The sequence below is a fragment of the Alligator sinensis genome, unplaced genomic scaffold, assembly GCF_000455745.1.
Source record: "Alligator sinensis unplaced genomic scaffold, ASM45574v1 scaffold560_1, whole genome shotgun sequence".
Lineage (NCBI taxonomy): Eukaryota > Metazoa > Chordata > Crocodylia > Alligatoridae > Alligator > Alligator sinensis.
Window position 1 is genome coordinate 1,842,665 of NW_005841837.1, and position 20,849 is coordinate 1,863,513.

Consider the following 20,849-nt stretch of genomic DNA (forward strand, 5'->3'; position numbering starts at 1 on the left):
CTGGCTCCAAGAGGCTCATGGGAGCCACCATAGAGAAAGCAATGAATGCTCAGCCACCTGGTCTGAATATAGGGCTGGGGTCAAAGCCCATTGAAGCCAATGGAAAGGCTCTCACTGAGAATGGTACACTTTGGGTCAGGCCCATGAAGAGGATGTGACAGAAGCAGCATGTCACACCCTGGTGTGTTCTGAATGGGTGTGAATAAGTCCTAGCAATCAACAGGGAGCCTGTACTGGAGTACAGCACAGCCTTCTAGGCCAGGAGAAAGAGTGAATTACACTCCTTAAGACTCCCCTAGACTCACATCTCAAATTGGCCCACAGTTTTAAGTCTCTTCATGGGTGACATTCATCCCTGTGGGAGTGTAATGTTGCAAGAGGACTTTGGTTGAGGCTCTGCACAGGGGCAAAGTGCATCCTATAACAGTTGGCAGCAAGCAGTAAGGGGAAATGTACATAGTAGGCACCTTTTCCCAATGATCTGTGCGTAGGTCTTCACCAGATAGTCCGATATGTTCCGGCCTGTCAGGTTCTGTAGGATGTCAGCAGTGTTTTGCTCTCTCTGGGGTCACAGGCAGGGGAACAAAAGGACACTGAGTTGGGTGTGCTTTGCTCACATCCCACCTAGAAGTCAGTGCCAACCCCTCAGTTCCCTTCCCAACCCCAGCCCATGGGCCCCAGTGAACTGGAGAACAGTCAAGTTCCCTCTTACCTGCGGAGGGGGGAGTCCACCTGCACCAGGAGGGCACACAGGCAACATCTTCTTGATTTTCTCATTGCTGCACTCACAGGATGGGGAGGGGTTCTCCATGCTCCAGTTCCCATTCAGGAGAATGTCCCTGACTGCATCAGGGACTGAAGCTGTGGTCCACTCCTTCTGCCCAACGATGCAAGGAGTGTCTCTGAGCCACGACAGAGCCAAAGCAAAAATGCCATATAAGACTGGCTTTTTAGAAAGTTTTAGGCAATAAAGACAATGAGTGATGGCTGGGACTTGCTCAAGTGCTCAGCCTTGGGTTCACACAGTCCCCACTGAAATCAACACCCGAATTCCACCAACTGAGCTCTGCTCCCATCTAAATAAAAAAGAAAGCTCTTCGTAGGAGCAGGCCAGCCCTGAGCATGTTGGATAATCACACCCTAAGCTACAGCACCTTTCTGGGGAACTCAAAGGGCTTTAATTCAGCTTCACAGCTCTCACAAAACCTGGTACCACAAAGGCATGGGTTCAAGTGTACCCACAGTGCCAGCTCTGTCTTTGAGGTGACATGCAGTCTTGGGGAGCACAGTGGGCGTGGGGCATGCTCACCCTCGCATCTGCTGTGGCCTGGGTTTTACTTACAGAATGGAGTGTCCTTGCATACAGCGAGTTCCAAAGCCAGGCTCATTGATAAGAACATCCAAAAGCTTCTGCGTGCCTGAATCCTCTGGGGCATCGTTACTAGGGGGGAGTCAGAGAGAAAACATCAGGACCCTGGGATGGTGCACACAAAGCCAACAGCAAGGCAAGGCAAGGCAAGGCAAGGCAAGGCAAGGCAAAGACACAGGGAAAGGGTCAGGGAAAGGAAATGAGGGGAGTTTTCTCTGGAGAATGTTCAGGCACACGTGTATACACATCACACACACATACACACACTCTCCCTCTTATTTCTGATTGTTATTTATCTACTTCCAGACTAACCTAAAACCTTGAGGGAAAAATTTCCAAGGCACAGATTGAAGATGCCTGCCCAACTCCCATTGAAAGTGTATGGGAATTAGGTGTCTAACTGCTTTTTGAAATAGGTCTTTGAAAATCTCCTCTCCAGTGGGAAGCTCAAAGCACCAACGTGCAATCAATGTCTGACTGCTACCAAACATGACTGTCTCAGTGTGGCTGGCAACAGAATAAATCATCCAAGGGCACCTCCACATGCCTGTACCCACCCTACTGCTCTCTACACAAACGTAAAGGTGAGCTGGCATGCTGGCAGCCACACAATTAGCTGAGCAGTTCCTAATCCTTGAGAGAGCTCTGTGAAGCCCTGTGCAGTCAAACACAGAGGCAGAGTAGGAGTGATGAGCCCCTGCTGCAGGGCTTGTCTTCCTCCCCAGGAACATGCCCTGCAAACATTATTCCTAGCTGCTGGGAACAGCAACTCTTCCACCCACAGATGTGGGAGTTACCCAAGCATACGTGAACCCACTAACTCCATGGAGTAACTGTGGCCACTGCTCTCATGGAAAGCAACTCAGCAAAGAGCTTGTGCTTCCTTTTCATGTGATGTAGCAGCAGAGTGCACTAAGTTCTATGGAGGGAAAGGCATTATTATAGACCTCCCTCCTCTTTTTAAGGCAACATAAAGATCAATAGTATCTTTCAGTTACAGTTTGGTGAAAATAGAGATCAGAATTTGCAGGCACACCCCAGCTGCCTGGACCCCTGTATCATGCAAAAGGTACCTGATAAAGGTGTACTGCTCGTCATACATCCAGGGCTGCAGCTCCAGGCTGGGGTATTTGCCAAAGGGAGGGACAATCAGGCTGAACATGAGGGCAATGCACACGAAGACAGCTGGCAACACAATCTGCAATCACAATGGAAGACGGACAGTTGCCTTAAAAGGGGTGTTTACAGACTCAAAACAAACAATGCCTTGAACTACAGCTGACCAGGAATATTTCAATGACATTTTCAGCCAGGAAGATCTCTCAGAACCATGAATTCCCAGGGTCAGAGCATGGGAGACCCAGGTTCAAACTCCTGCTCTCTGTCAGGAACCTGAACCTGTCTCCCCCGCATCCTACACCTGAGTACAGAAGTATTGCCTATTCTCTGATGGGTCTGTCTGAATCTCACTCGTCCACAAAAACATTCCAGAGGGTCTCAATCCTATTCTGACACGGAACAAAACCACATTTTGGACCCTTGATGTTTTTGCCCAACAGAGGACCCCTTTGCGGCCAAGCCTGGGTTTATGCCAGGCCATGGCAGCCCCTGGGAGGGACCAAGATAACTGGACCACCTTCCAGGGAACCCCAAAAGAGCCACCAGGTCTCACCTGGGCAAAGAAGCCCTTCCGGCTGCGCTTGGCGATGAGCAGCCTCTTCCACAGCAGAGCAACAAATTGTTGCTGGGTGAGCTTCCAGCCTTTCATCTGGTAGGAGCCTTTGCCATCCATCCCGCTGAGCAGGTCTGTCTCTCTGGATTCTGCCAACAACAATCACCAGATTTCCATGTGAACAGAACAATAACTTCTCACTCACGGGCTGCTTCCTCTTGGGAAGGGAGAGTGTGAGCACCTGGGGAGGAAATGGGGGCAGGGGAGAGGGTAGAAAAGCTGCACACAGCCTTACCTCTCTATCTCCTGGCTCAGAGCAGGCTCAGACCACCCAGCACTTAAAATGCTGCTGCCCACAAGAGCCCTGCACTCCTGCCAGCAGCTCTGAACTAGAAGCAACAACAGCACAGTCTTCTAGTAGTGAGGGAAGCAAATCTCAGAGCCAAAGCCCACTGATGACACATGCCCTGGTCTCTAACCTGACTTCAAATCTCAGGACTTTTTGCAAAAGTACCCCAGCACATAGGGACTGGTGCAAAGGTACAGAATAAGTGGAAAGGTGTCAGAGAGGATATGCATCTATCTATATTTATTCTCTCTGTGAGGCAGGAATCAACATACACTTAGGCTGAGGCTCTGGAAACCACCAATGGGACTGATGCCACATGGACATCAATCCCTAATGCATCCGACAGTACCGCTTGTGAAGCTGAGATTTCTGAAGCTATCTACTCATTAAGCCCTTCCACAAGAAGAGGTGGTCCTGAGCCACGACATTATTCCTGAACACCCACAAACGCTACAGAAAAACATAGTTCTGGAGCTCAGCTTTTCAGCCTAGTGCCACCCTGAACTATAAGGCATCAAGTAGCAGACATGGTGATCTGTTTATTCTGAGAATGGGAATATAAACCTGGCCTTGGTGCAGGGCATCTGAATTTCAAAGGGCAGGTAAATACTGATACAAGAGTAGGAAAATTTAACAGCTGAGTTCCAGTGTGCTTTAGGAACAAAGTTATTGTGTTGATGTCACATCTCCATATTCAAGATGTCACTGTGGATACTATATCAGTATAATGAGCTGGGCCAGTGCCCAATGAAAACAATGGTAAAAGCTCCCTATTGACTTAGTGGGTTTTGGGGCAGGCCCCATAACTCCCATTCTGGCAAACTGCCTTGTATTCGTGCATCGGGTTCTTCAGGGCCTTACACCCACCTCACTGCGCCCGACCACCTTCCAGGCTCCGAGTGCCTTCCTGGGGGCGCCTCACATCTAGCTGACCCCCTTCTTGGAGCACACCCATTAGCCTGGGGGTAGGGCCGCCACCACCCAGGGTTTGAAGTGATCCTGGCTCTGTGCCCCCTGAGAAACACAGGCCTAGTAGCCCTAGAGGGTACTCAACTCACTTCAAGAACTTGGGGTGCTTCCCTCAGTCTGAAGCACAATTAGTGGTCTCCCTTAGTCAGCCGAACCAAGGGGACCCCAAGGCATAATTTAGATCCACTCCCAATAAGTCTCCCACACTAGGTACAAAGGAGAACTTTATTGGTTACACAGAGTAGGTTTGGAGTAGTGTACAGGGTTGGGCAATATCAGAGAAATCCCATAGAGCAAACTGGGTGGCTGGGTAGCCTTTGATCACGCATCTGAGTTACTGCAAGCTATACATCTAGTTAGATCTCAGGTAGCATACTCACGAGTATCATTCAGAGGCAGGTGAAGATTCCCTACGGAGGCAGGCAGCTTATTGATCATGAGTTTCAAGAGAGAGAGTAAGTTTCAGATGGTCCAGCTCTTCTCACTCGGAGTTTTCATCATGGGTACTACAGTGTGGCAGAATGCCACCTCTCTCTCTCCCCAAAAACTCTGCTCTGTGACAATTTGGTTAACGTGGGCCCTGCAGAGGGCAGACATCCCATCTCTTTAGGTAACCCGAGTTGGATACATTCCTGAGGGAGAGGGGAAACCAGCTCCTGCCTACGTGACTGGCATCAACATACCTTGGTGAGGGGCTTACGCTCCCTATTGCTCTAAGCAATGCCAAACTGACTGGGAGAGGGCTAGAGACCCTGCCAGTCTGCCCAGCAACCAGTGATACATTTCAAATTGGTTGGCTGACAGCCAACAGGTGCTGGTCTCCGTTGGACTAGGTAAATGAGGTCATAAGGGCTATATAAAAGTTAAGGATTGCCCAGGAGGAGGGGCAGTAGCCATGATGAAAACTCAGAGAGAAGAGCTGGACCATCTGAAACTTGCTCTCTCTTGAAACTCATGATCAATGAACTGCCTGCCTCCAGAGGGAATCTCCACCTGCCTCTGGATGATACTTGTAAGCTACCTGAGATCTAACTAGATATAGAGCTTGCAGTAACTCAGATGCGTGATCAAAGGCTACCCAGCCACCCAGTTTGCTCTATGGGATTTCTCTGATATTGCCCAACCCTGTACACTACTCCAAACCTACTCCGTGTAACCAATAAAGTTCTCCTTTGTACCTAGTGTGGGAGACTTATTGGGAGTGGATCTAAATTATGCCTTGGGGTCCCCTTGGTTCAGCTGACTAAGGGAGACCATTATTTGTGCTTCAGACTGAGGGAAGCACCCCAAGTTCTTGAAGTGAGTTGAGTACCCTCAAGGGCTACTAGGCCTGTGTTTCTCAGGGGGCACAGAGCCAGGATCACTTCAGACCCCGGGTGGTGGCGGCCCTACCGCCAGGCTAGCAGGTGTGCTCCAGGAAGGGGGTTGGCTAGACATGAGGCACCCCCAGGGAGGCACTCGGAGCCTGGAAGGTGGTTGGGCGCAGTGAGGTGGGTGTCTCAGCGCAGGAGCACCCCCTACTGGCCCGCCACACTGGAGCCCAGCTTTTCAGCCTAGCGACACCCTGAATTATAAGGCATCAAGTAGCAGACATGATGATCTATTTATTCTGAGAATGGGAATATAAACCTGGCCTTGGTGAAGGGCATTTGAATTTCAAAGGGCAGGTAAATACTGATACAAGAGCAGGAAAATTTAACAGCTGAGTTACAGCGTACTTTAGGAATAAAGTTATTGTGCTGATGTCACATCTCCATATTCAAGTTGTCACTGTGGATACTGTATCAGTATAATGAGCTGAGCCAGTGCCCAATGAAAACATTGGTAAAAGCTCCCTACTGACTTAGGGGGCTTTGGGGCAGGCCCCATAACTCCCATTCTGGCAAACTGCCTCATATTCATGCATTTGATTCTTCAGGGCCTTACTGTGCACCACAGAGCAAGTCAGGATACATAATTCTGATTGCCTGACTGACTTTGTTTCACTCTTCTTGGCCATGACCCATGAAGGAAAATAGGGATTTAAAAATATCCTGCCCAAGGACAGAACAGCCAAGGTTTCAGTCCATCAGGGATTTTAACATGGTATAGAAACTAGTAGCACATTCACTGGAAGGAATTTTGAAAATATATTCTTCTGTAGACCTACAACTTAGTGTGTATGAAATCGATGAACTCCTTTGTGTGATGCTGCTTGGCTTTTTCAATTTCTTCCTAACATCCAGTTTCTCTTGCATTGCAATTTGCCAAACAACACAGACAGCGAACAGGTTTTTTCTAGAATTACTGTTTTTCAATGACAGAAGAATAACTGGGCAGAGAGAGAGACACCTGTGCTTATTAGGACATGGGTCCTTCCAACTCTACCTGGGTCTATGTCTGAATCATTGGGGTCAAAAGCATCGTCTTCTGTGAAAGGACGAAGGCAGCTCTGTCTGTCTCCAAAGACCCGCCTATTCCTTCTTGCAGGTAATGTACCATCTAAAAGGTAACAGTATGTATTAGTTGTCTTACTCTATTGAATAAAGGTAACAAACCAGCTTAGGTCTCAATGAGATGTAGACACTGGGAACAGAAGTGTTTACAGCTCTTACATGTCAGCAACAACATTTATTTTATGCATGGACCTAAACAGAGGCCAACAGACTCCAAAGATTACAGAGTTGAATCTGTGGCTAAGTCGGAAATGGAACTCTCATATCCACTTATTTCCACTTCCTTGCTTTGAATCACTAGACCCCCTTATTTGCCCAGTGACTGCATTCCTTTTAACAGGAATTCACTCCAGCCAGGAATCCAGCCCTCTATCAGCTGTGCGCATTAGCAGATACATGAACGTCCTGTGTCTAAAGCAGTACAGCTAGAGCTTGCATGACACCTGTGGTAATGTGGGCCTGAGACATCTGTGCTCACCTGATGTCTCTGCATCCACCCCACTGTCATCAGCCACTTTGAGAAAGATCTGAAAGGCAAAGAGAGGTTACAGTGGAAACCAGAAATGATGCATGACAGCAGTGATGGGCTGGCAGAAATAATGTGGGAGATCCTAAGATTGCCAGCGCAGGGGGCAACATGCCAACATGGGAAAGAAGGGTCATGGTATTTGTTCCCTGGATGAGAGTGATTGGGGGAATGGGGGGACTTCATGGGACACTGCTTTGCAGCCGTGACTACAGTGCAATTAGTGACACCTGACCACTTACCAACAAAATGTGCCCCCTAGAATTCTGATCATGGAGTTTGGGACGCTATTTTTTGCTAACAGCACGCATGTTCTCTTAATTCTCATGGATGATGGCATGCAACACCCATATTCATGTACATTATGAACTTTTTTATTTACAGCACTGTTAACCTGCTAGAGCCACCATTAACTCTCAAGCACAACTAAGCAGAGTTAGTGCTGACTGTAATCTTCATCTCTTTGCGATTAAGAGGCAGGCATGAAATAATACCCTTAGGGCAGGGGTGGCCAATTATTTGGGCCCATTGGCCATATAGGGAGTTTTGAGGAGCTGTTGCAGACTGGGTCAGCACCCGCCCCTCTGTGCAAAACCTCACCAGACCTCCCTACGTGGGATGGGGCTACAGGCAGATGGGGAGCTGGTGTCAGTATGGGTAGGCTGCAACTTCAACAGAGGCAGCTCAGCTGGTCCCCCACTGCCACAAATGCCACCTCTGGGCCATCCTTCTACCCCAAGCAGGGGCTGGAGCTGCTGCCCACCTTTGGCATCAGCTCCCCAGGTGCAAAGATTGCAGCAGCCAGGCACAAGCTGCTGCTGGGCATTGGGAAAAAGTGGGGCCTGGCTGTGGGCGTGGCTGCCTCTCCCTCACTGCTGCCAGAGCCCTTCTCACTGAGGCCGCCTGGAGCCTGAGCTGGGGCTGCCCTGCAGGTCCTTCCTGCTGCCAGGCACAGGGACCTGAGGCAGCCTGGAAGCAGTGCTGGTGTCAGCAGTAGCAGTGGGGAACAGCCGCAGGGCATCCCTAGTGTGGGCTCTGGACGGCTACAGCAAGAAGGGTCCCGGCAATGGCAAAAGGGAGGTGGCATGCCCACCGCCAGGTCCCACTTCTTCTTGGCACCCAGCAGCAGCTTGTATCAGGCTGCTGCCATTGTGGGCAGGGGGTGGATAGGGCTGCATCTCTCTCTCTCCCTCTCTCCCTTTCCACCTGAACTGTCCTGCAGCTACAGCATGCCTTGATCCACAATGTCCTGGCTCCTCCCATAGCTTACGCCAGCTTGCGCCCTGCACACCAGAAATAGAGCCAGATGGAGACCAGCATCAGCTGTGGATGCTGCCGGCAGATTCCCACTGGAGACCGGGGCATCTGCCTGGGTCCACAGGGGATGCTGGATCCCACAACTTTGTGGTTGCCTGCTCATGGGCCAGATACAATCAACTGGTAGGTTGGATCCAGCCCACAGGCTGTATTTTGCCCACCCCTGTCTTAGGGGCTGTAGAAGTCAGGTGCAACTCAGAGCAGCCCCAAAGTACCAAAAAGTGCTTCATGCAGTAATTAAAAAATATTCAGGGTCAGATCATGGGTGTAGGATTGGTACACCGCAACTGATTACAAAGGATTTGTGTCCATATACACCTCCTGCAGATCCAGCTGTTAATTCCTAATGTTTGTCTCTTACGAGCACAGACCTAAATGGAGCAGAGGGAAATAAAACTATTTTCAGACTCCTGCAGGTTATAAGCTCAGAGCCACAACAGTTCCAAGGTAGACAGGCTGCTTAGGGAGATGGGATGACTTTGCCCAGGTCCCCACAATCACTTGCTTTGCACTCTCTAAGAAGCTTTAGCTCACATACCTCCTCCAAAGTAGTTTCAGAGATGCCGTAACTTGAAATACCCAGGTCAGAGAGGCGGTCATCAATCTCATGGAACAGCTCTACAAAGGCTCCCTCTCTAGCAGCTTCATATGGCAAGACATAAGTAAGTTCATGGCCAATGTCCTCCACCAGCCTGGCCTCAGGAACGTGTTTCATAATGAGGTTGGAAATAGCAGACACATCTGGAGGAACCAAAGTACAAGAATGTGCCTGTGCTGTTATTGTGCACCGCTGGTTAGTAAGGAATAAATAGGCTCAGGAACCTCCTTGAGATACATCCCCAGATGGTGCATATCACCATGATTCTGCTGCAGGAATCGTGCAATAATAATGCTGCAATGGAGCAACAGACTTATACCACATTAGGTCCCAGCCCAGCAGCTCTTTTGTAATTACAGCATTTTCGAGACTCTTGGAAACCAAACAACAGAGAAGGAGGCCTACATGCCACACTGTCCTAGCACAACAACCACCTCTATATTTAGACGTTTATCTTGTTGGGATCCTTTGACCCAATGATCTTACGATGTTCCTTCCAGCCCTAATGTCTATGAAATCTACGAAACCTCTGGGCAATGCAAATAGGCTGACAAATGTTATCATCTTCCATGGCCATGAACTCCTGGGCCTGTCTGAACCCCAAATGGCTCATCAGGCAAAATATCCTCATATTTAGAACACTGTGTTCATAACACTCTAAAAATATTAGCTGGTCAGTCCTTACAACCCCCTCCAAGAGGCTGGTAGGTCAGTGGTATGATCCCCATTTACAGACAGAAGGAACAAAGGCACCGTGTGTATGAGTTGCCCAATAGGTGGGCTGAGAGAGGGTCATAGTGTAATCGCTTGTTTTCCTTTTTTCAGTCCTTACCGATTGTCAGGGTGTCACTCTCATGGTCGCTGCCAAGCCCAGCATCAGAGCTGCTTTGGGACACGCTGTCATCCTGGTCCGAAAAGAAAAGGTGAAAAGTTATCTACAGCTGGACGCCTAGGAAGCCAGCAGTATACTGCACTCTCCTTACAACACCCTCTAGAGACGAACAGCAAAAGAAAGGGTCTAGCATAGGGAATTTTACTATGGTTTGGTGCAGTAAACAGTTGAGATAAAACAGTAGGGCAACGACAGATGCTCATATTTACTCTATTCAACACAGGAACCAAGTTTCTCAAAGCAGAAACATCCATTTCCATGCTGAAAACTGATTTTAAGGACACCCTGCAAATGATGCAACAGTTTAACCAGATCTAATCTGAAGGGCTGCATCAAATAAGAAAAAAGTCTTCTGTGGCAGTGGGATGGGATTTCATTTCAGCCCACCTATTGTCCTGTCTCTTAGTCAATGCCTTCTGGACAAGCTTAAGGTTTGATATAAGAATGATGAGTGTGAATAGGGAAAGGGAGCAGATAGCAGCTATGTACCTTTTTCAGGTAAGACACAGTGCTGCTGCTGTTTCTACAGGAACTCAGTGAAGAGTCTACATCCTTCTTGACCAGGGTGAGATAATAGCCTGTTCCCAGCTGGTTCTTTAGGAACAGGGAAGAGCCAACGCAGCACAGTTTGCCATGAGAAATTATGGCAATGCGGTCCCCAAGGATGTCTGCTTCATCCATGTGGTGTGTGGAGAGAATGATTGTGCGGCCTAGAAATAAGGGAAAGGCAGGGAAATGTCAATAAATAGCAGCAAGTCAATGAAATCACTGATCTCCTCATGCCCCTCATGTTGTTGAGTGAGAGCTGGATCCAGGCTAGATGGTGTCTGCATATGGTTGGGAGGTACAGAAGAAAGTACCTGCATCTGTTTGGTGCGACTTTTCTCTTCTGCCCCATGTCCCATGTCCCAACACCCTGTTCATGCACTCATAGTGCTAGGATTGAAAAGGGAGCAGCTGCACTTGCTGCAGATAATGGCACTGACTGCACTCTCCAGTCTGCATGTGTGCTATTATCTGAGACATGCGAGATGCAATCTATAGCCAAACTCCTGACCTGCCAGATTCTGCTCATCTGGGGGAAGAGAGGAGGCTTCAGGGTCAGGCAACCAAAAGGGATTGAAACCAATGATAGAGTCCACATGGCACATGAAGGTTTTTCCTTAATACAGACATTGAAGAGCAGGTTCTGATCTCAGCCACCCAAGTGAATCAGGAGTGAATTACTCCAGACTCACATGAGCATAAGGGGAGAATCAGGATCTGGCTTCAGATCCTCTTCCCTCCCTTGGAAGTGAAGTCAGGACATGGCTCATTCTTTGGCCCTTTGATATAGTTCCACCATCTAAAGAGCAAGGGCTCAACAGGCAGCATGGACATGGACCAGGGCACGCTGGCCTAAAGTACAGTCTGTTGCTGTCTCCTTCACAGGCCTTAACAGATTTCACATAAAGATACAGATAATGCCCCTGTGCCCCCTCTGATCAGGCAAGGAAGGATAATCTGCTCCACATAACCCATAAGCCACTGATGCTGCCTGGCTTTCAGCAACATGCGTTAACTAGGGGAGAGAGCAGGTACCTTGTCGATATTTCAGCAGCAGCTCCCATATGCCTCTGCGAGAGTACGGGTCAACGCCAGCTGTTGGTTCATCTAGAATGACCACCTTTGAGCCACCTACGAAGGCCAGGGCTACCGACAGCTTCCTCTGCATGCCACCTGCAGAATCGGGGAGAGAAGCATTCATGTTGGAGTGCTCTAGGTAGGCAGGTGTGACTATGAAGGTCAGCAAGGGGTATCTATCAGATTCCCATCTGCCTGCACCCCAATGCCTCTTACAGTCATGTGCACACTCTAACAGAGTTAAGAGACACTAGGCTCAGTGCTTTCCCCCCCTCTCCCCAGTGTCATGGTGCCAAGGTAAATCAGGAAGGGAGATGGATGAGGTGCCAGGGTAAATCAAGCAGGGAGAGGGGTGAGTCACACATGCTGAATGGCAGGTTACATTACAATTCCTTGACACTGAGGCAAAGGAATCTCTTACAGTGCCCTCCTCAGAGCTTTTTGAGCAACTAGAGAGAGAGGCATGAAGATCTGAAGTTTCTGGACCTACCAGAGAGTTTGCTCGTCTTGGCCTTGAGTTTGTGAGGCAAACCAACGTCCATCGCCATCTGTTCCATCTCCTCTTTCACCTCCTTTTCTGTCAGGCCTTTCAGGCGTGCATAGAACCAGATGTGCTCTTCTACCGTCAGTCTGGGGGATGGGAGCAGGCCCAGGCACAACTCAACACTTGGACTCTCTCTCAATTCAACTTGTTTATGGGAAAATAGTTTCTAAGACCAGGATCTCCAGAAGGGGATAGTGATTATAAAAGTGCTCAGTGTAGGGCCTAAGAGTGGGTGCTCAGTACTGTGAAACTCCTTTGAGGTCTGTGCTTGCACCTACATCCAAAAATCACTTTGGAAATGTTTGCCTTATTTTCTCAGTGAAAAAAAAACTTTCCAAAAAATGGTATCTAGGGTGTGGTTATAAACCCCAGGCACAAATAACAAAATGGAATGTCTTCCTGCCCAGCTGTGTATTCTGTATATGCCCAAACCTGTTTTGCACTGGACTGACACCTTGGGAGTACATCTTCTTGCTATAACCCCCACTACATGCTAAGTCATGGAATGGAACTCAAGAGGCGCCACATGTTTGCTACACAGTATTGCCACCCTGCAGCTCCCAGTGAACATTACAGGCCAGAATCCCAAGCCAACAAAACCATGACACATTTAACCTGGCATAGCTCAACTGACACAGATGGACTGGTAAGAATCAGTGGGGGATCTGTTCGTACAGCTATGCTTTCAAGTCTTGATTCTTGGTCTGTGTACATTTTAAACCATAGTGATAAAAATAGATACACTTTGTGGTTCGACCAATTTTCAGAAGGAACCTTCTCACCACTATACCCCAATTACCTCAACAGCTGGATTTCCCTTATTCTAATCATGGCTCTGTGGAGTTACTCTGGAATTAAATTGCCATGAATGATTCCAGAAGCTGGCTAAGAGCTACAGAAGGTGGTAGTGTCAGAGATGAGTGAAAGACCAATGCCAGCATGATTTTTCATGATTGATACTCACAAGTCAAACAGCACATTGTGCTGGGGACAGACACCCAGGTTCTGCCTGATGGCGCTGAGCTCAGAGCAGATATCTTTGCCCAAGATGAAGGCTGTGCCTGAAGTCGGAGGAAATAAGCCAGTCAAGATAGACCTGAAATGACAAAACATGAGAGGTATTGAGTAAGCTCCAAAATGCCATAGAGCAGTCCAAAGTGAGAAGTTCAAGAGCAGATGAATGGATAATGGCTTGGACTGAAGCCTAGGAAAATGTACAGACCTGGATCTGCGTATTTCTATTCATCCATCTACCTGACGACCCACATCAAGTAGTTGCTGCCCACAAGTACACACTAACAGGACTGTCCCCTAAATGGCATTGCTAGATTTTCACCACTGTTAGATCACAGTGCATGTGCTTGGTTCTGTGCCGGAGAAATGTTTTCCCTTCTTCCTAAAAGCCTGGAAGGATTCCACAGAGTCTTCCTATTCCAATAAGCCAGGGTCACATACTGAGTTATTAAAAGCACTAACTGATAGTACCTCATTCAGATACATCCTTCACCTGAAACTCAGCTACCCTTCACTACCATCCTAAAGTTGCACACCCCCCCCCCCACCTTTTGGGTTCCACTGAAGTCAGCAGAGACAGGATGAGGCCCTGGATCTATCCATTCATCTACCTGCATATAGTGAGTAGGGTATCCCAGATAGAAACAGCACTGGATTTCAGAACCACTTTAAGGGGTGCTTCTCCCTCTCCTTCAAAAAACATGCTGTCCTTACATAGTGGTGGTTTTTCCAGCTCCATTATGTCCTAGGAAAGAGGAGATTTGCCCTTCATAGAAATTCAGGGTGAGCCCATCTACAGCCACTTTCTTGCCATCGCGATAAACCTTCACCAGGTTCTGAATAGACACCCCAAGTTGGAGATGAGTGGGTTCTTCCTCCATGCAAACTGAAAGAAAACAAAAGCAATCAGCTAAGTAGTACAGAACACACATGGGCCCCCTGTCACTGCGAGGCTGAGCTGCTACTGAAGCAGCCGCTGTGTTTCTCAGCAGAAACTCACAGGGAGGTGGGGCAGCTAGGAAGCCTCCTGGTTTCCTTTTCCACAGGTGTAATTCTCTCCATGGCTCCCCACTTCAGCTTTGTACTAAGTAATACTTGGGTGACCAGCATGAAGACCCTGATCTGTGGTCTGGTATAGTTCATGGAAAGGTTACAACAAGTGTTAGAGCCTTTTGCCACTGATTATCCACTCCTGAGACATACTGAGAATAATTTGCCTCAAAAGAGTCAAGTCCTACAAGCCTCATATGGACAAGAATTCCACTGATTTCTGTGGAGTTTTGGTTGTACCAGGACTACACAGTCAGGCAGTGAGATGGGACTAAGGTAGGCATGCTTTTAATTGAGGAATGTCAAACCCTGATGTCCCCTACCCAGGCAAATCCCCACTGACCCGATCTAAAACAGAGCAGCTAGGTTCTGGGCATAGCGTGTCCGACACTCACCCTCTGAAGGGCCCTTCTGATCAGAATGGGGGTACTGCCTCTTCTCCGATTCTTCACCAAACCAATAGGACTTTGTGAAGGGGAAGTACCAGGGCCTGGGAATTCCATACTGGCCTAGATGGGCAACGGAAAGTAGTTGCATCAGCCCAGAAAATCATGCACAAAATTTCTTTATTCAGAGGTACAGGACAGTAATTTTAAAATCTGCATCAGATTTAAGGGCTTAGTTACAAAGCACATTGACACTGGAATAATCAGTCTTTACACTGATATAGACAAGGAGCAGGCAGACACATTAAACACCTACATCCAAGTAACTTACAGCCATCAAGGGAAAATTCAGGTATAAAGCTACACAGGTGCTTCATGTCTTCACAGCTGTTCAAAGGTAACCATTGCCATAAGTAAGCTATCACCTGTTCCCCTGCCAACTGCCAGCAAGGTACTGTAACAGCATTCACTGCAAGCTGCTGTCTGGGAATAGTTGCTCTTCTGTCTGCTCTGCCTCAACGTAAATTTATACTGGTGTATAAAGCCAATAATTACCAGCTTTGACTTGATTTTACCGATGGCCGAGACTTCCCCCCACTGCCCTTTTGTAGGAGATGTATCAGTTCTGCCTGAAACAGGCAGTATTTGGTCTCTTGGCAAATAGGCAAGAGCAAGTCTAAAGAGTGGGTAGCAAAGAAGAGGGGAAGAGAAGGGCAGTGAAGACAGAACATCATGTCCTACAATCAAGGCTCACCTGGGAAGACAGACTCAATGTACCAAGTCATAACCACATAAAGGAATGTGTCAAAAAGCATCATGGCAGCAGAGGTGGTGAGGCTGAAGCTATCTTCTTCCAGGGGGCTTCTGAAGAAGTTGTCCCACTGGATGCCAACTCCCTGCTCCTCAAACAGTGCAAAGTACTCGCAGCCAAACCCAAAGGCTACTGGGGACAGCAAACTCTAGAGGAGGAAGAGGTGAACATGCTTGAGTCTTTGTACTGTTCCTGCTCCTGACAAAATAAGACCTGATCTTTAAAAGTGAACTCACTGGGGGCTCAGAGCTAATGTAATGTGACAGCCCTAGCCTACCACACTAAGGATGGCAGCTTGGCCCCACTGAAGTAAAAATTCCCAGCAGAGCTAGGACTTCCACCCAAGGTGCACAGACAGGGGGACCTGTCAACCCCCTTCATCTGATTTGGTGCTCACTCAGTCCTCCTTTAGGGTTGGGCTCATGGTCATGTGACTCCTTTAGAGGACCATGAGACAAGGAGCAGATGGAAGGAAAAAAAAGCCAGTGGTAAGATAGGTACACAGCCTGTACAAGAAACTACTTAGCTTTTGTGTACATGGGGGAGTGGAAAGGGATTCTTTGCCCCTAGTAAAAAGCAAGAGCTTCCCTTCAGCCACAGAAATCTGTTGGCCTGGCTTGTTCTGACTGAGTGATCCTTTGAAGAGACCCCAGATTTCTACCACAGAGGAGGGGGTAAAGTTCTGCAGTTTCAAAAAAGTTTTTGAAGTGACCCAAAAATCATTCTAGAGGTTCTTGAAGCCTCATTTTCCATAATGCCTGCCTGTCCCTCACTGCAACTGCATCATCCTGAGCACTTTCCTGATCTCACCAATACCCAAAGCTGCTCTGTAGCGCCAAAACTATTCCAACTTACAGCAAAGATTTTGAGAGAGAAGCTCACGTAGTCCTGCCAGGCAACACACAGCACGTAGGGCAGGTAGAGGGTGAAGTAGATGATTCCACCGCAGGCTGCTGCGAGGTTGGCCCGGGAGAATATAGTGCTGATGAGGAAGCACTGCAAGATGGTCACCACAGCAAAGAGCGAGAGGAAGACGAACACCACGCTGGGGTCACTGTATGGCAGTAGGTTTCCCACCTAGGCAAGGACATATTTTGTGCATCAGGCATCCGACAAGCTCCCCAGAGAAGTAATTAATAATTATGGCCTTCACTGCCCCAGCTTGTCTGCTTCAGTAATCCATGGCAGTATTGTAAGCAGGTGGGACAGGAGCATGACTAATGGTATATTTTCCTACAATGTCAGCAGGAGCCTAGTGGCAGAGCAGTTAAGGTATCATGATACAGCTCCAGAGGGGCTATTCCATACCCCAGGGGCTGCCCCCTAAGTTGACTCAGATGTAAATAGAAATCTACTTGATTGGACTGAGGAGTCAAAGGAAGCTGGGTGTGATGCCAGCCACATCATTCCCTGATGTGCCACTGGCTGCAGAAGCTGGTGGCCTTTCACTACATTAGCCCAATGGGTCACCTCACCTCAGGGCTTTCTGACTGGACTCACGGTACCTTGAGGAGCACTGGCTCAATAAAACTGCAGCCCTCCTGTTATTTTAAATCATTCTGCCTTGCTCCAGGACCAACTGCCTCTTGCCACTGGGTTACCACCTGCTCCCTGAGTGTTAGCTTTTCTAAGTCGCTGGTGGAGTGAGGCACAACCCTATGATGCAGCTACAGGAGACTGACACCACAGCAAAGGGGATAGAGACAGCACCCATCTCACCTTCAAGATCAGCACCAGCAGCCCAGCACTCATGAGGAGGGGGATGAGGCTGCTAATGAACCAACTGAGCCAGAGGATGCCATTGTCCAGACCCATGATCCTCATGGTCTCCTTCAGGCGGGCCTCCTTCTCATACACAATCCCCTTGATGATCACAGCCACTGAGTAGATCCATGCCAGGGTCATGAAGAGAGGCATCGAGCGGCTCATGACACGCAGGAAGCTGAGGGACGGAAGGGAAGGGGTCACAGGAAAGGGAGAGGGAAATGCTGCTGTGGTTATTTGTGCTGCAAGAAGTCGTGGGACACATGGCACTCAAGAAGTGGTGAGGAAGGGGAGGATGGCTGTGGCGTCTGACAGCCTCTGAGACAAACTGATGCAGCTTCTTGGGTAACACTGGGTGAGTGGCTCACCTCTCATCACTGAGGGAACATCCTTGCATGGCAGGTGGGAGAACCGTGCTGAGCCTCACTAGGGCCATTCCACAGGCAGTACATCCTGGACTGGAAATTGTGTACCTGCCTTAACATGGGCACACTTCTCAGAGCTGAAGTGCCTCTCAGCAGGACACACTAGGATGTGTGCAGGGCACTGCGCTAAGCAGCTAAATGGCTTCTAACGCAATGGGAACCACATGTGTAGAGTGGGAATGACATGTCTCAGAAAAACACCCCTTGGTGCCATATTGCAGCAGCAGACATGTGCCCAAGGGCCCTGAACAAGGACCAGTCACCACTGCATCCCTTGTACTCTCCTTGTGTACAAGTTCTGCTTCTTCCACAGGGAGCAAGCTAACCACCTGAGGGTAAGGAGACACAGCTTCCCCCATGCACACAAGCCATGAGGGCTGACCGGCAATATGGGGAAGTAACTACCTCTGCCCCACAACATTTTGCACCTGGGAGGTGCAGTGCCACTCAGAGTTCTCCTGAGGCAGGGCCTCCCCGCACCCACATGAGGAGGTGGTTTGAAGCGTCACATAGTCCTAGATCCTTCAGGTACATTCAGAATGCAGGAAACCCCAAGCTGAGCAAAGGAGGCAGGTTCACACATTGATACACAAGTACACGGCTAACTCAGTAGTATGCCAGAAGCCCAGTTCTGCTAGAGGCAATAGCCACATTGCTTGCAACTCTGGATCAGCCCTGAAGCCAGCAACTTTGCTCTAGGAAGGTGGACGTCATGCCATGCAACTTACATATCATCCACATAACATGGGTAGGGCATCTGCTGCACATAGACACCGGTCTTCTTCTCTGTGCCTGTCTGTACCCTGATGATTGCCTGCTCCACTACATCCTGCAGGTAGGCAAAGCCTCCCCAGACATAGCGCATGTCTTCAAAGGGGTCAGCGCGGGGACCAGGGTCCCAGTACCTAACCCAAGGGGACAAAGATGACTTGTTAGAAATCCTTGCCTAGGCTCCAGCCTCTCGTAAAATGAGCATGGGGCAACACTCACCCATCCTTAATCTTGTTGGTCCTTTCTACATTGTCTATGTCCATCCGTATCTTGTACTTGACATGTGGTGGCAGCTCTGTGCTGTCTGGAGCAATTTCATTGAAGACAACACCAGCCCAGAATTTCCTCTTGTCCAGCAGCTCCATAGACTTATTTATCAGCCGCACTTCTGTGGCTATAGGCTCCAGTTTGTCCAGATTAACACACTAAAGGAAAAACGTTTTGTAAGTAAAGCGTGCAGGTGACACGATACCAGGAGGAAAGGAAAGCACTTCGCAGGGCAGAATCAGAACTCAAAACTACCTTAATATGAGGGAAGGCCTGAAATCAACGACATGAAACTCCCTAATGACAAGAATGCTACACTGTGGAAGGAGAAATGAAATGTATAAACACAAAATGGAGATCAAAGGTTGAGTAGTAGTATTGCAAAAAAAAAAAATCTGGGGGCTATAGTGGAACACAAGGTGAGTAAACAGTGCAATGAGCTGCACTACAGAATTCTGGGAAGCATGTACAGGAATCAGCCCTGATGAAGCCTCAGCTGTCTCATTGTGCATCCTGTGCATTAAGAAAGATGCAAGTATCTTGCAGAGTCTAGAGGAGAGCAACAAATAGAATAAGAGGTCTGGAAAAGGCCAAAGTGCAACTGGAGTTGCAGTTAGCTACAAGCATGTCAGCAATAAGAGGCAAATCAAGAAAAGCGTGGGTCCTTTACTAAATAGGGGAGGCAACCTAGTGACAGATGATTCAGAAAAGGCTGAAATACACCATGCCTTTTTCACCTCAGTCTTCACAGGCAAGGTCAGCTCCTAGACTACTGAACCTGGCAGCACAGTTTGGGAAGGAGGTGAGCAGCCAACAGTGGTGAAAGAACAGATTAGGGACTATTTAAAAAAGCTGGACGTGTACAAGTCCATGGGGCCGGATAGGATGCACCCAAGGGTGTTGAGGAAGTTGGCTGATGTGATTGCCGAGCTGCTGGCCACCTTTTTTGAAAACTTATGGTTCTTGGGAGAGGTCCCAGTGACTGAAAAAGTGCAAATATAGTGCCCATCTTTAAGAAAGGTAAGAAGGGAAGATCCAGGGAACTACACAGTGGTCAGCCTCAGCTCAGTCCCTGGACAAATCATGAAGCAGGTCCTCAAGGAATCAATTTCTAAGCACTGGAGGAGAAGGTGATTAGGAACAGTCAGCATGGATTCACCAAGGGCAAGTCATGCCTGACCAACCTGATTGCCTTCTATGATTAAATGACTGGCTCTGGAATGTGAAAAAGCAGTGGATGTGACATACCTTGACTTCAGCAAGGCTTTTGATACAGTCTCCCACAATATTCTCACAAGCAAGCTAAGGAAATACAGCTTGGATAAATGGACTGTAAGGTGCATAGAAAACTGGCTGGATCATTGGGTTCAGAGGGTAGTAGTCAATGGCTCAATGTCTAGTTGGCAGCAAGTATCAAGTCCAATGTCCCAGGGGTCAGTTCTGGGGCCAGTTTTGTTCAATATCTTCACCAATGACCTGGAAGATGGCACAGGAGTGGGGCCTCAGCAAGTCTGCAGATGACACCAAGCTGGGGGAACAGCAGATATGCTGGAGGGTAGGGCTAGGATTCAGAAAGCCGTCAACAAATTGGAGGATTGAATCAAAAAAAAATCTCATGAGGTTGAACAAGGACAAGTGCCAAGCCTTGCACTTCCAGAGAAACAATCCCATGCACCAGTGCAGGCTGGGAACTGACTGGCTAAGCAGCAGCAGCAGCTCTGTAGAAAAGGAGCTGGGGATTAGAGTGGACAAAAAGCTGAATATAAACCAACAGTGTGCCCTTGTTGCTAAGAAGGCTAACAGCACGCTGGGCTGCATTAGTATAAGCAGTGCCAGCAGATCAAGGGAAGCAATTCTTCCCCTCTATTCAGCACTGGTGATGCCACATCTGGAGTACTGTGTCCAGTTTTGATTCATAGATTCATAGATGTTAGGGTCGGAAGGGACCTCAATAGATCATCGAGTCCGACCCCCTGCATAGGCAGGGCAGAGTGCTGGGTCTAGATGACCCCAGCTAGATGCTTATCTAACCTCCTCTTGAAGACCCCCAGGGTAGGGGAGAGCACC

The 20,849-nt window shown here is 48.5% G+C and overlaps 1 protein-coding gene across 1 annotated transcript in view; it reads right to left on the reverse strand.

Annotated features, from left to right (window-relative positions):
• Positions 1-20,849, reverse strand: part of ABCA1 (ATP binding cassette subfamily A member 1) — a 122,823-nt gene that overhangs the window by 20,737 nt on the left and 81,237 nt on the right. The window contains 20 exon segments of the mRNA XM_006039495.3: positions 468-562; positions 713-902; positions 1,343-1,441; positions 2,443-2,567; positions 3,042-3,190; positions 6,727-6,840; positions 7,273-7,321; positions 9,176-9,378; positions 10,068-10,140; positions 10,617-10,837; positions 11,709-11,846; positions 12,241-12,380; positions 13,259-13,390; positions 14,023-14,194; positions 14,754-14,867; positions 15,499-15,703; positions 16,411-16,632; positions 17,275-17,497; positions 18,473-18,649; positions 18,735-18,940. Coding sequence (XP_006039557.1) covers positions 468-562; positions 713-902; positions 1,343-1,441; positions 2,443-2,567; positions 3,042-3,190; positions 6,727-6,840; positions 7,273-7,321; positions 9,176-9,378; positions 10,068-10,140; positions 10,617-10,837; positions 11,709-11,846; positions 12,241-12,380; positions 13,259-13,390; positions 14,023-14,194; positions 14,754-14,867; positions 15,499-15,703; positions 16,411-16,632; positions 17,275-17,497; positions 18,473-18,649; positions 18,735-18,940 — 3,047 coding nt within the window.